The sequence below is a fragment of the Salmo salar genome, chromosome 08 (assembly GCF_965601325.2).
Source record: "Salmo salar chromosome 08, fSalSal1, whole genome shotgun sequence".
In the NCBI taxonomy this organism is placed as follows: domain Eukaryota; kingdom Metazoa; phylum Chordata; class Actinopteri; order Salmoniformes; family Salmonidae; genus Salmo; species Salmo salar.
In genome coordinates, this window is record NC_138298.1 from 12707498 (window position 1) to 12723279 (window position 15782).

The 15782-nt window shown below is 43.4% G+C and overlaps 1 protein-coding gene across 3 annotated transcripts in view; it reads right to left on the reverse strand.

Moving 5' to 3' along the window:
* Positions 1 to 1999: 1999 nt before the first annotated feature.
* LOC106610027 (sodium/hydrogen exchanger 9B2) overlaps positions 2000 to 15782 on the reverse strand; it is a 29517-nt gene continuing 15734 nt past the window's right edge. For 2 of the 3 annotated variants that reach the window (XM_082978378.1, XM_082978379.1), the window contains 9 exons: positions 14776 to 14918; positions 12370 to 12497; positions 10054 to 10229; positions 9428 to 9534; positions 6453 to 6602; positions 5833 to 5941; positions 5523 to 5659; positions 4967 to 5150; positions 2000 to 2492 (listed from right to left, as the gene is read on the reverse strand). In XM_082978378.1, the coding sequence (XP_082834504.1) occupies positions 2434 to 2492; positions 4967 to 5150; positions 5523 to 5659; positions 5833 to 5941; positions 6453 to 6602; positions 9428 to 9534; positions 10054 to 10229; positions 12370 to 12497; positions 14776 to 14918 (1193 nt within the window). In that variant the 3' untranslated portion in view covers positions 2000 to 2433. Of the gene's footprint in view, positions 2493 to 2822; positions 2907 to 4966; positions 5151 to 5522; positions 5660 to 5832; positions 5942 to 6452; positions 6603 to 9427; positions 9535 to 10053; positions 10230 to 12369; positions 12498 to 14775; positions 14919 to 15782 lie in introns of all 3 variants that reach the window. The other variant, XM_082978380.1, reaches the window with a different exon arrangement.

Sequence of the window (15782 nt, forward strand, 5' to 3'; positions counted from 1 at the left end):
GTCTTGGCAGTGTGCTTAGGGTCATTGTCCTGTTGGAAGGTGAACCGTCGCCCCAGAATGTGGTCCTGAGCGCTCTGGAGCAGGTTTTCATCAAGGATCTCTGTACTTTGCTCTGTTCATTTTTCACTTGATTCTGACTAGTCTCCCAGTCCCTGAAAAACATACCCACAACATGCTACCACCACCATGCTTCACCGTAAGGATGGTGCCGGGTTCCCTCCAGATGTGACGCTTGTTATTCAGGCCAAATAGTAAAATGTTGGTTTCATCAGACCAGACAATCTTGTTTCTCATGGTTTGAGAATTCTTTTGGCAAACTCCAAGCGGGCTGTCATGTGCCTTTTACTGAGGTGTGACTTCCATCTGGCCACTCTACCATAAAGGCCTGATTGGTGGAGTGCTGCAGAGATGGTTATCCTTCTGGAAGGTTCTCCCATCTCCACAGAGCTGTCAGAGTCACCATCAGGTTCTTGATCACTTCCCTGACCAAGGCCCTTCTCACCCGAATGCTCAGTTTCGCCAGGCGGCAAGCTTTAGGAAGAGTCTTGGTGGACCCGAACTTCTTCCATTTAAAAATTATGGAGGCCACTGTGTTCTTGGGGACCCTCAATACTGCAGACATTTTTCGGTACCGATCCCCAGATCTGTGCCTCGACACAATCCTGTCTTGGCGCTTCGAACTCATGGCTTGGTTTTTGCTCTGACATGCACTGTGGGACCTTATAGAGACAAGTGAGTGCCTTTACAAATCATGTCCAATCAATTGAGTTTACCACAGGTGGACTCCAATCTTGTTGTAGAACATCTCAAGGATGATCAATGGAAACAGGATGCACCTTAGCTCAATTTCAAGCCTCATAGCAAAGGGTCTGAATACTTTGCAAATGCACTGTATGTGCCCTTCAGAGGGCACATACAATGGGCAAGGCAAAATATTTAATTGCCTTTGAAAATTGTATGGCACCGGTTTGTGTCAAGAACTGCAACGCTGATGGGTTTTTCATGCTGAACAGTTTCTCCATGTGTATCAAGAATGGTCCACCACCCAAAGGACATCCAGCCAACTTGACAACTGTAGGAAGTATTGGAGTCAACATGGGCCAGCATCCCTGTAGAACACTTCGACACCTTGTAGAGTCCATGCCCAGACAAATTGAGGCTGTTCTGAGGGCAAAAGGAAGGGATGCAACTCAATATTAGGAAGGTGTCCTTAATGTTTTCTTAGTGTTAAAGGGCCAGTGCTGACGGTTCTATCAATATCAAATCATTTCTGGGTATGAATATAATATTCCAGTTGAACTAGACCTACAGTATATACGCAATCTGGAGCAAATTATAATGGAATTAGTTTAACAGTTCAAGTTTCAAAAGTTAAAACAGGACTCATAAATGGTATGATAAATGACTGAAAAAACTAAAGGGACCCTTTCAAGAGTCCATACAAAAGTATCTCTAAATCAACTGCACAACTCTTTATGGAATCAAATTCATAAATACTGAATAATAAAAACACAAAATGAATAGAACAAAAAAACTGACTGTTTGGCAGTCTTTTCTTAAACAGATTTTACAGTATATTGCTCTGAATGCGATGCTATTATCTGAGCCACATTGATTTTGCATGAAAGACCCCTGTCATAAATATATCTTAGCTAGGGGCCCATATTATTCATGTTTTTTGTGGCATTCGGTCACATTTAGTGCACAATACTATTTGAATGTTGCTTAAATGGAAACGTACAATAAATAAAATTGTCTAGCTAGCAACAACCGTCCAACGCTAAATATAATATTTTCTTTGAATCAAACTGCACAACAACCTTCTCATAAATACATTACATTCACACAGAATACAACATCAGCAACTGGTAAATAATTGATGCGTAAGGCCTAAGGACAAAAAAATAAATGCTGTGAAGGCATACATACACTGTATGATAATGAACACACAATATGCCCGATAGTCAATGTCAAAAACATTCAATTCCAGTGGCTCAGCTCATCGAACCACTTAATGATAGGGTATCATTTTATTAGTAGCATTACTGAATTTTCAGTATAGTGAAATTAACGTTACAGTATAGTGCATAATGCTTGGATATAGTGGATTGTTGGTTGAGTGGCAGCTGTAGTTCGAGGCCTGGAAACTACCCTCGGGGGAGATATAAATAAAAGCTGCAGGATGTCAAACACACCAAGGACAGATACACAGATGAGAGACCCCACTGTCCGAAAGGCAATATATCCTGGCTGTCACCAGAGTCTGAAATAGGAACCATATTCTCTAAACAGTACAGCACTAAAGAGAATAGGGTGCCATTTTTACACTAGAATAGGATGCCATTTTAGATGCACGCTTGAAGTGCCCCCATTTCCCTACGATCCATCCATGTTATTTCCTCCTTGGTGAAGTGTACTTCCTGGTTCCCGCCATCAGAGGGTACTCTCGTAGGTGATTGGGGTCTCGGTAATAGTTCCGCTTTGCTCCCGCTCTGCATATCCAAGGAAAAAGGGTAGAAAATAATGATTAAAAAATTGCCTTTGCAGTGTGTGCGCGTGCATGCTTGCATGTGTGTGCGAGAGAAACTGAAGTGCCTCCATGTGAGTATAAACTAAATAAGACTATAGGCCAAATGGTCAATATGGAAAAATGTCTCAGCGAGTGTACAGTCTGAGACACAGTGATGGGCAGGTAACACGTTTTATGAGGACACACAGTGTAGTCAAATAAAAAGATCTCCCTCCAAACCTGAAGAGCAAAAAAAAGCTACCATTGTGTGGTGACAGGGCTGAGACGAAACGAGGCATGAAACAAAGACTACCTGAAGCCACGATGCAAATCATTCTCCAATCCACAGCTTCTCTTTATTAGGCTGAGATCCTGACTGACACGCTCTGTTTCACCACTGTCAACAATGTTGAAACAAAGCATATCAGTTTGGATTCCAGGCTTTTTTGAATAAAGATCATCTCAGTCATAAAGGTACACTGCTTTTCATGAACACGCTTCCGTCCCTATGCTGTGTGGACAAAGCTATGACAAGCTGGTTTTAAAAAAGCACAATTGAATATAATAGGAGTGGAGGTTAAAACCATAATGGGGTGTATAAGGTCACCGTTTACAGTGCCTTGCAAAAGTATTTACACCCCCCTTTGCGTTTTTCCTATTTTGTTGCATTACAACCTGTAATTTAAATGGATTTTTATTTGGACGTCATATAATGGAAATACACAAAATAGTCCAAATTGGTGAAGTGAAAAAAAAAAAAAATATTCAAAACAGTTAAATTTAATTTAATTTAATTTAAAAAAAAATAAATGTAAGTGCCACGTGGATATGTATTCAACCCCTTTGCTATGAAGCTCCTAAATAAGATCTGGTGCAACCAATTACCTTCAGATGTCACATAATTAGTTAGATTGCACACATGGACTTTATTTAAGTATCACATGATCTTAGTGTGTGTGTGTGTGTGTGTGTGTGTGTGTGTGTGTGTGTGTGTGTGTGTGTGTGTACATACATACATACATACACCTGTTCTGAAAGGCCCCAGAGTCTGCAACACCACTAGGCAAGCAGCACCATGAAGACCAAGGAGCTCTCCAAACAGGTCAGGGACAAAGTTGTGGAGAAGTACAGATCAGGGTTGGGTTATAAAAAAAATATCCGAAACTTTGAACATCCCACGAAGCACTATTAAATCCATTACTAAAAAAATTGAAGGAATATGGCACCACAACAAACCTGCCAAGAGAGGGCCGCCCACCAAAACTCACGGACCAGGCAAGGAGGGCATTCACCAGAGAGGCAACAAAGAGACCAAAGATAACCCTGAAGGAGCTGCAAAGCTCCACAGCGGAGATTGGAGTATCTGTCCATAGGACCACTTTAAGCCGTACACTCCACAGAACTGGGCTTTATGGAAGAGTGTCTAAGCAAACATGTTTGGTGTTCACCAAAAGGCATGTGGGAGACTCCCCAAACATATGGAAGAAGGTACTCTGGTCAGACGAGACTAAAATTGAGCTTTTTGGCCATCAAGGAAAACACTATGTCTAGCGCACACCCAACACCTCTCATCACCCTGAGAAAACCATCCCCACAGTGAAGCATGGTGGTGGCAGCAGCATCATGCTATGGGGATGTTTATCATAGGCAGGGACTGGGAAACTGGTCAGAATTGAAGGAATGATGGATGGCGCTAAATACAGGGACATTTGAGGGAAACCTGTTTCAGACTTCCAGAGATTTGAGACTGGGACGGAGGTTCACCTTCCAGCAGGACAATGACCCTAAGCATACTGCTAAAGCAACACTCCAGTGGTTTAGGGGAAACAATTAAATGTCTTGGAATGGCCTAGGTCAAAGCCCAGACCTCAATCCAATTGAGAATCTGTGGTATGACTTAAAGATTGCTATACATCAGCAGAACCCATCCAACTTGAAGGAGCTGGAGCAGTTTTGCCTTGAAGAATGGGCAGAAATCCCAGTAGCTAGATGTGCCAAGCTCATAGAGACATACCCCAAGAGACTTGCAGCTGTAATTGCTGCAGAAGGTGGCTCTACAAAGTATTGACTTTGGGGGGGTGAATAGTTATGCATGCTCAAGTTCAGTTTTTTTTGTCTTATTTCTTGTTTGTTTCACAAGAAAAAATATTTTGCAACTTCAAAGTGGTAGGCATGTTGTGTAAATCAAATGATACAAACCCCCTAAAAATCAATTTTAATTCCAGGTTGTAAGGCAACAAAATAGGAAAAATGCCAAGTGGGGTGAATACTTTCGCAAGCCTCTGTACATCATGTGGAGATAACAGCTGTCACTCAAGCTAGGTTAGTAGTAGGTGTGGGTTTTTGTGTGTTTCTATTTTAAAAGCGATGGTGAGGCAGTCCTTTCTGTTGCTGTGTGCTTCTGTCTGTGCATTTATGCAAAAAGTGTGTTTGCACATTCTGTGTGTGCGTCCTCACCCCAGGCAGCGTTCTTTGGTTTCTGCAGCAGGCGAGGTCCTGTGAGTCCTATGACCAGGGCCCCTATGGGGGCGGTGAGCAGGATGGAGAGCACAGCCACTGTCAGCACGTCCATGCCGTACTTCTCCAGCTCCTTATCCTTCTTGGTGCGGGCCATGTCCAGCGCTGTGGAGCCGATGGCCGCCTGGGGAGAGAAGAGGGGAGGAGATCGACACATTGGCCACGTCACCCTCAACATTGTGAGAGCTGGAACTCTGTCAAAGTTAAAATAACGCAGACACAGGTAATAATACGTGTTGCATGTCGCGCAATCATTAGTTAGAATATTCAAATGTTATGGTCGTTTTGCTTGTTAAGCCTTTTTTGTGTGAAGCAAATTTCACCCTTGGATCATGTTTTGTATGCTTATTGGATACAGCGAAATGGAGAGGAGAATGTTGAAAGAGCAGTAAGCTGGATTTGAGCCCATGCTGGCCGAGGTACATCGTACATGTGCTCCAGAGGCAGGGGTTTAGACCACTCCAGGCCACCTTAGTTTCTATTTAACGTTAAGTACCTGTACAGTGGCTTTGGGTAGCCAGGCCAGAGCGATGAAGAGCTTCTCTTTGAAGTTGAAGCCGGCACACAGCACACATACGAAGGTGAAGAGAACACGCACCAGCAGACCAATGGCCAGAGAGCCTATGCCCAGGCCTGGTTGGACAGAGAAGTTAAGGGGGGGTTGAATGATAAACACTATTCAAGTTAAAGTAGGAAAACATTTGGAAAACACCCCTGATAGATTATCTCCAAAGAGTGGGGTATAAATGTATACGCAGTGTGTGTTCTTACTGACTGTGTGTTTATGCGGGTGTTTGTGTTCTTACCGACAGTGTTTTTGTCCAGCTCTGAGATTTGGATCTCGGCCCCGATCAAGCCGAAGAGCAGTGGCTGGAACACCTCCCAGGCAATACCCACTATGTCCTCCACAGGGACCTGCACATACATCGAGTCAGACAGATGCACACGTTACGGTTTCTCAAAGTACTGACGTTTTCAAATACAATTTGTGAAAGTAGAGCAAATGGAGGGGTGAGAGGCGCCATCAAGACAAGTGATAAAAACATTAAAAACCACCTATGACACAAACCAGACTACAGAGAGAGTTCAGCAAACACCAAGACTTCACAACTGTGTTACTCTACTGGAGAATCTGCCTCCCATAGAGACAATACGAGATGTGACTCTGACTGTATATTTGGGATTGGGCCTCTATCCTGATTGGAAGGGTCCCACTGTGTGTTAAGACAGCAGTTTGTGCTGCACTGGAACGTTCAAGCTGTCCAGCTGCTATCCAATGCTTTAGTCGAGTCCACTGTGTTGGAGGTTAGGGCTCAGGGGGCATTTGGGTGAGAGAGTAAGTGCCTAGCTAGAAGATGCAGGGTACGAGGGGTTGAGTGAGTGGTCGGCACGGGATGGGGTCGTTGTGTGTGTGAGATTGACTGACCTTTGACCTTCTCCAGCCCAGGCTGGCCAGGAAGGCGAGGACCAGGGTGCAGAGGCCCCCCGAGCCGGGGAAGCCGGCCACGTTGCTGCCGAACACGGCAAACACCGACAGGCCCAGTAGCAGGAATGAGCGCTTCATCACTACCTTGTCCTACAGGAGAAAGAGTGAGAGAGAGAAGGAAGGATGTATTACTAAAAGTTTTCCAAACAAGGACTATGTCCCTGGAGTAACATTACTGAGAAAAGGAAACGCGACTGAGAAAACTGAGCTCCGTTATAGGTCAACTCCACAGTCCAGTTTCCTCTATTGCACTCCACACTGCCCTTTCACACCTGGACAAAAGGAACAGCTATGTGAGAATGCTATTCATTGACTACAGCTCAGTGTTCAACACCATAGTGCCCTCAAAGCTCATCAGTAAGCTAAGGACTCTGGGACTAAACACCTCCCTCGGCAACTGGATCCTGGACTTCCTGACGGGCCACCCCCAGGTGGTATGGGTAGGTAACAATACATCTGCCACGCAGATCCTCAACACGGGTGCCCCTCAGGGGTGCGTGCTCAGGCCCCTCCTGTACTCCCTGTTCACTCATGACTGCACGGCCAGGCACGACTCCAACACCATCATTAAGTTTGCCGATGACACAACAGTGGTAGGCCTGATCACCGACGAGACAGCCTATAGGGAGGTTAGAGACCTGGCCGTGTGGTGCCAGGACAACAACCTCTCCCTCAACGTGATCAAGACAAAGGAGATGATTGTGGACTACAGGAAAAGGAGAACCGAGCACGCCCCCATTCTCATCGGCGGGACTGAAGTGGAGCAGGTTGAGAGTTCCTTGGCGTCGACATCACCAACAAACTAACATGGTCCAAGCACACCAACACAGTCGTGAAGAGGGCACGACAAAGCCTATTCCCACTCAGGAGACTGAACAGATTTGGCATGGGTCCTCAGATCCGCAAAAGGTTATTCAGCTGCACCATTGAGAGCATCCTGACGGCCTCCGACCGCAAGACAGTAAGGAGGGTAGTGCGTATGGCCCAGTACATCACTGGGTCCAAGCTTCCTGCCATCCAGGACCTCTATACCATGCGGTGTCACCCTAGTCATAGACTGTTCTCTCTGCTACCACGCGGCAAGCAGTACCGGAGCGCCATGTCTAGGTCAAAGAGGCTTCTAAACAGCTTCTACCCCCAAACCATAAGACTCCTGAACATCTAGTCAAATGGCTACCCAGACTATTTGCATTTGCCCCCCCCTTACACTGCTGCTACTCTTTTATTATCTATGCATAGTCACTTTAATAACTCTACCTACATATTACCCCCGCACATTGAATCTGTACCGGTACCCCCTGTATATAGCCTCGTTATTGTCATTTTACTGCTGCTCTTTAATTATTTGTTACTTTTATTTTTGGGGGTATTTTCCTAAAACTGCATTGTTGTTTAACCTGTTATGGATAGGGGGCAGTATTTTCACGGCCGGATAAAAAACGTACCCGATTTTATCTGTTTATTACTCCTGCCCAGAAACTAGAATATGCATATAATTGTTTGATTTGGATAGAAAACACCCTAAAGTTTCTAAAACTGTTTGAATGGTGTCTGTGAGTATAACAGAACTCATATGGCAGGCCAAAACCTGAGAAGATTCCAAACAGGAAGTGCCCTCTCTGACCATTTCTTGGCCTTCTTTAGCCTCTTTATTGAAAACAGAGGATCTCTGCTGTAACGTGACACTTTCTAAGGCTCCCATAGGCTCTCAGAAGGCGCCAGAACGTTGAATGATGACTTCGCAGTCCATGGCTGAAAAACAGTAGCGCATTTGGATAGTGGTCAATCTGAGAATAATGAAACGGGGCGCACGTGAAGAGTCCATTTTACATTTTCAGTCTTTGAACGACTCCCGGTCGGAATATTATCGCTATTTTATGAGAAAAATCGCATAAAAATTGATTTTAAACAGCGTTTGACATGCTTCGAAGTACGGTAATGGAATATTTTGAATTTTTTTGTCACGATACGCGTCGGGCGCGTAACCCTTCGTCACCCTTGGATAGTGTCTTGAACGCACGAACAAAACGCTTTATTATTTGGAACCAAACCAACATTTGTTGTTGAAGTAGAAGTCCTGGGAGTGCATTCTGACGAAGAACAGCAAAGGTAATCAAATTTTTCTTAAAGTAAATCTGAGTTTGGTGAGTGCCAAACTTGGTGGGTGTCAAAATAGCTAGCCTGTGATGGCCGGGCTATCTACTCAGAATATTGCAAAATGTGCTTTCACCGAAAAGCTATTTTAAAATCGGACATAGCGATTGCATAAAGGAGTTCTGGATCTATAATTCTTAAAATAATTGTTATGTTTTTTGTGAACGTTTATCGTGAGTAATTTAGTAAATTCACCGGAAGTGTTCGGTGGGAATGCTAGTTCTGAACGTCACATGCTAATGTAAAAAGCTGGTTTTTGATATATGAACTTGATTGAACAAAACATGCATGTATTGTATAACATAATGTCCTAGGAGTGTCATCTGATGAAGATCATCAAAGGTTAGTGCTGCATTTAGCTGTGGTTTTGGTTTTTGTGACATATGCTAGCTTGAAAAATGGGTGTCTGATTATTTCTGGCTGGGTACTCTCCTGACATAATCTAATGTTTTGCTTTCGTTGTAAAGCCTTTTTGAAATCGGACAGTGTGGTTAGATAAAGGAGAGTCTTGTCTTTAAAATGGTGTAAAATAGTCATATGTTTGAAAAATTGACGTTTTCGGATTTTCGAGGAGTTTGTATTTCGCGCCAAGCCCCATCATTGGATATTGGAGCGGTGTTCCGCTAGCGGAACATCTAGATGTAAGAAGTTAAAGGCTTGTAAGTAAGAATTTCACTGTAAGGTCTACACCTGTTGTATTTGGCGCATGTGACTAATAACATTTGATTTGAAAGCTAAGTCCTTTCAATGATGATTCATACCTGGTCTTTGCTGGGAAAGTAGTGCAACAGAAATCCCAGCAGTACCCCAGCAACCATTCCCCCTCCCACCTCCAGTATACCTCTCAGCAGGTTGTACCACATGGAGCCTGCAGAGGGAGACACAGCACAACAAAACATATGAAATTAATATCAAAACAGATGGGATCGTCCCAAATGGCACCCTGTTACTTTTGACCAGAGTCCTATGTGGGCCTTGGTCAAAAATAGTTCACTATATAGGGAATGCGATGCCATTTAGGACACAGAATCCAGCAGGAAGTCAATAATAAAAAGCATGCAATACAGAGGAAGACACAGTAATAGCAGAACACATGCAGTTTGCTCATACTAATGGTCCCGTGGCTCAGTTGGTAGAGCATGGCGCTTGCAACAACAGGGTTCATAGGTTCGATTCCCGAAGTGTGAGGGTGTCATCTATTGGATCCAGGACAGATTGCAGGAAGATTTCTATTAATGCTGCAACAAAAACAGATAAGTTCTATTCTTTTTCTAGTGGTCTCCTCTCATCATTGGCTCAGAGCAGAGGCACAGATCAACAACCTCTCTCTTGATTGGTTTAGAGCAGAAGAACAGATCAACATGCTCCCGACTGATTGGATCCCTACCGGTGGCGAAGGCCATGCCCATGCAGGTGGTGAAGCCGGTGATGGCCAGGATGTCGTCAAAGCTGCCGGCAGCCATGAGGAGGGTAGGGATGCCCTGCTCCAAGCCGTAGCCATCCTTCTGCAGCAGCAGCATTGAGGGAACCACCACGGCCGGGGACACGGCTCCCAGCACAAATCTACAAGAGACGGGAGAGCCAAAGTGAGGGTTAATCATCATATTCATCAGGTTTGGGTTGCCAGGCTGAAGAGCGACCTCCGAAGAAACAACCTGTAATATGAATACTGATAATAATAATAATATTGTCATATGACCATTTAGCAGATAGCCAGTACAAACCTACAGGAGAGGAGACACACTATGAGAGTTCATCATATAATATGGCCCTGTAGAAGATGCTTTCAAAGGCCTGTAAAAGCACTTTGTGAGCAACTGCTGATGTTAAATCAAAATAATGCATTTGATTGATTAATATGAAGACACCACAAACCATGAAGAGACAGGGGAGGGGTTATGGGGGATAATACAATGATTATAGACAAAGTGTTTAATGATGCAGCTTTACTAATAGGAATTCGTTTGAGATATACACTATACATACGAAAGTATGTTGACATCCCTTCAAATTAGTGGATTTGTCTATTTCAGCCACAATCAATGCTGTATAAAATTTAACACACAGCCATGCAATCTCCATAGAGATCACATTGGCAGCAGGATGGCCTTACTGAAGAGCTCAGTGAACCTTTCAATGTGGCAGTTTGTCAAGTTTCTGCACTGCTAGAGCTGCCCCGGGTAACTGTAAATGCTGTTATTGTGAAGTGGAAATGCTTAGGAGCAACAACGGCTTACCCATGAAGTGGTAGACCACACAAGCTCACAGAACAGGACCGCTGAAGCGCGTAGTGCGGAAAAATCATCTGTCCTCGGTTGCAACACTCACTACCAAGTTCCAAACTGCCTCTGGAAGCAACATCAGCACAAGAACTGTTCGTCGGGAGCATCATGAAAAGGGTTTCCATGGCCGAGCAGCTGCACACAAGCCTAAGATCACCATGAGCAATACCAAGCGTTGGCTGGAGTGGTGTAAAGCTCGCCGCTATTGGACTCTGTAGCAGTGGAAACTTGTTCTCTGGAGTGATGAATCACGCTTCACCATCTGGCAGTCCAAAGGACAAATCTGGGTTTGGCGGAAACCAGGAGAACACTACCTGCCCCAATGAATAGTGCCAACTGTAAAGTTTGGTGGAGGAGGAATAATGTCTGGGGTTGTTTTTCATGGTTCGGGCTAGGCCCTTTGGTTTCAGTAGGGAAATCTTAACACTATAGCATACAATGACATTCTAGATGATTCTGTGCTTTCTTGTTTCAGCATGACAATGCCCCGTGCACAAAGCGAGGTCCATACAGAAATGGTTTGTCGAGATCGGTGTGGAAGAACTTGACAGACCTGCAGAGCCCTGACCTCAACACATTCGAACACCTTTGGGACGAATTGGAACGCTGACTGCGAGCCAGGCCTAATCGCTCAACATCAGTGCCCAACCTCACTAATGCTCGTGCCTGAATGGAAGCATGTCCCCGCAGCAATGTTCCAACATCTAGTGGAAAGCCTCCCCAGAAGAGTGGAGGCTGTTATAGCAGCAAAGGGGGGACCAACTCCATATTGATGCCCATGATTTTGGAATGCGATGTTCGACAAGCAGGTGTCCACATACTTTTGGTAATGTAGGAGGGTAGGGTAGTGTATTTAGAGGGATGGATGAATAGAACGATGGATAGATCAGAGTAAGAGACAGTAAGAGTGGAGAGGAAAAGAGAGAGAGTAAGAGGAGAGAGGATGAGAGAAATAGAGAAGACAGAGATAAAGCAAAAGAGAGGGAGAGCGCGAAAAAGAGACAGCAAGGGGCTAAGAGTCAGAGGATGAAATGAAAATGTATAAAGGCTGGGTATCCAATCTTACTCCTGGAGAGCTACCCTCCTGTAGGTTTTCGCTCCAACCCCAGTTGGAACTGACCTGGTTCACCTTATCAACCAGCTCATTATTAGAATCAGGTGTGCTAGATTAAGGTTGGAGTGAAAACCTACAGGACGGTAGCTCTCCAGGAACAGGGTTGGAGAGCCCTGGTATAAAGTATACTTCAAGTGTTCACGGTGAGTTACAGTAGCTGCCAAATACTCTACACCTGTCTTAACGGAATGCAAGTGGTGTTAGGTAGCCCTTTAGTTTTACAAATGCGTCGGGAGGCTACAAATGCGTCGGGAGGCTGCAGAATACTAAGTGGAATTTAGACGACCGACCAAAAGAGAGAGTTTACCCAAGGATGAATCCCCAGATCCAGGGCAGGCCCATGAGGAAGTGGGAGGCGATGGCGATGGTGCAGGCCTCGATAATGCAGGGTCCCATTCCCACGCGTATACACACCATACTCAGCTTCTTCAGAGCCTGGGAAAACACACATGTATACCAACACACCCATTAATAGAAAAATCGAAATGTCATTAGTCCACTGTTGATACAATCCCAAGTTAAAGGAACAATCCACATTTCATTAGCCCCAAATGTTTTGCAGGTCAGCAGTAAAGTTGACATAATGTGGCAAGTGACACTTTGCTTCTTGAAGGTCCTGAAAACTTGACTGCTGAAATGCAAAACATTTCGGGACTGTATCAACAGTGGACTAATGAAAAACATACACATTGTTTTTGAGTGTATTTCTCCTTTAACCTGTTAGGGGGCAGTATTTTCACGGCCGGATAAAAAAAACTTACCCGATTTAAACTGGTTACTACTCTTGCCCAGAAACGAGAATATGCATAGAATTTGTAGATTTGGATAGAAAACACTCTAAAGTTTCTAAAACTGTTTGAATTGTGTCTGTGAGTATAACAGAACTCATATGGCAGGCCAAAATCTGAGAAGACTCCATACAGGAAGTGCCCTGTCTGACAATTTGTTGTCCTTCTGTTGCATCTCTATCGAAAATACAGCATCTGTGCTATAACGTGACACTTTCTAAGGCTTCCATTGGCTCTCTAAAGCCGCCAGAAAGTGGAATGGGGTGTCTGCTGTCTCTGGGCAAAGTACAGCAACAGAGTTTGTAAGTGGTCAGCCTGGGGACAGTGAGACTGAGATGCACGTTCACGAGACTTCTCCACTTTTTTCTTTCAGCCTTTGAATGAATACAACGTTGCCCGGTTGGAATATTATCGCTATTTTACGAGAAAAATAGAATAAAATTTGATTTTAAACAGCGTTTGACATGCTTCTAAGTACAGTAATGGAATATTTCAATTTTTTTTGTCACGAAATGCACTCGCGCGTTACCCTTCGGATAGTGACCTGAACGCACAAACAAAACGGAGGTATTTGGATATAACTATGGATTATTTGGAACCAAAACAACATTTGTTGTTGAAGTAGAAGTCCTGGGGGTGCATTCTGACAAAGAACAGCAAAGGTAATCCAATTTTTCTAATCGTAATTCTGAGTTTAGTGAGCCCCAAACTTGGTGGGTGTCAAAACAGCTAGCCTGTGATGGCCGAGCTATGTACTCAGAATATTGCAAAATGTGCTTTCGCCGAAAAGCTATTTTAAAATCGGACATAGCGTTTGCATAAAGGAGTTCTGTATCTATAATTCTTAAAATAATTATGTATTTTGTCAACGTTTATCGTTGAGTAATTTAGTAAATTCACCGGAAGTTTACGGTGGCTATGCTAGTTCTGAACATCACATGCTAATGTAAAAAGCTGTTTTTTGATATAAATATGAACTTGATTGAACAAAACATGCATGTATTGTATAACAATGTCCTAGGAGTGTCATCTGATGAAGATCATCAAAGGTTAGTGCTGCATTTAGCTGTGTTTTTTTTTTTTTGTGACATATATGCTTGCTTTGAAAATGGCTGTGTGATTATTTTTGGCAGGGTACTCTCCTGACATAATCTAATGTTTTGCTTTCGCTGTAAAGCCTTTTTGAAATCGGACAATGTGGTTAGATTAACGAGAGTCTTGTCTTTAAAATGGTGTAAAATAGTCCTATGTTTGAGAAATTGAAGTTATAGCATTTTTGAGGTATTTGTATTTCGCGCCACGCGATTCCACTGGCTGTTGACTAGGGTGGGACGCTAGCCCATAGAAGTTAACACAGGAACATCAATAATAAAGGAAGTACTAAACACTAAACGAATTGGCCTATGGAGAGTGTGATAGAAAAATTACATATTTACCTGGTTAGTTTGATATTAACAGTTAGCAATTAATACTTTACAAATAGGAAGACATTTCTGTTCTGTAAAGAGATTGTTTCGACTCTAGCTTCCTGCAGTTAGTCTCGGCGTAGGGTCAAGCGTTCTATAGACAAAATGTGGTGTGTGTGACCCAAGATAGAGAGAGCCTGAAAGACCTTAGAACAATGCCTCATTGTTCTCATCTTCCTGGCATCTGGGAATCTAGGGGGGGGGGGGGGGGGGGCAAAACACCATCCTATGTAGATAACCAAGGTGGCTTATGGGAGTTGGAACCAGTCTGACTAAGCATTTTTAAGTCCTATATAAGGTCTCCGTTTTATCATTATCAGTTAGGATCTTGGCCCGTCGACGGTTTCATTATTGCAATAATTAAAACGATATTGAATAAAGATGATTGTTTGAAGAAATGACAAAGTCTCTCTCACTTTGATTAGAAAATTCCACCAAAAGAGTGTTTTATTGACATACCGAGCCATCCAATCCCAGGCCTGCTCGGGCCAGGATGACAGCAAGGGCAATGTTCCTCAGGGAGGAGGACCATCGGTAGTCGATGTACACGGCGTCTGTTACCACGGGGATATTACGCAGCAGGAAGCCCGTCAATAGCATACCTGTAGAGAATGGCAGAGAACAATGATACTTTATCATACTGTTAAAGTTAATACTTTTATAAACAACCATGGTGTTATTCTTTGGACTTTCTCTCACAGCAAGAGGGACAAAAAACGATGTCTTGCTGTGTTGTTCTGAAGACAAACTTGTTTTTATATTAAAAAGAAGAAGAACTAAACAGGGGCTAAGATATCATACCCATCTTCACATTGGTTCAAATGCCAAGAAATACATATTTTACGACACATTCTTTGTTCTGATAGTCTGGGAACTGCATGTTAAAAAGGTTGAAGATCAATTGGTTTAAGATATCAAAAGGCTTCTAGGCATAGGAGTCTTTTGAGAGTAAAGGAAAAACCTTTCCAAGTAGGAATAGCTCAAACTGAAGACATGCGTACAGTGGAGTCTTTAATTTACTGTATGAAACTGAATTGCCTTTGAAGGTCAGAAAGATCAATATGGTCCTGTGTGGTTACATTTACATTTAAGTCATTTAGCAGACGCTCTTATCCAGAGCGACTTACATATTGGTTCAGTTGGTAAGAGAGTGGCATTAGCCAACGTCAGGGTTGTGGATTTGATTCCCACTGGTGGCATACAAAACCGTATAAACTCACATCACTGTAAACCGCTTTGGATAAAATGTCTGCTTAATAGCGTATTATCAATAAAGTACACAACAATTCCATCCCGTTTGGGACGCAAGCAATGACTATTGTCTGAGCAGGGAGGAACCAGTTGACAGGCATAAGAATGTGGCACTGACTGTCGGTTAGCCTAAGTTAAGTAAAAAATAAAATACCTTTAAGGCTGTAACAAAGCTTAAACGAAACGGAATTCATGCTTTGTTCCATTTTAATGCT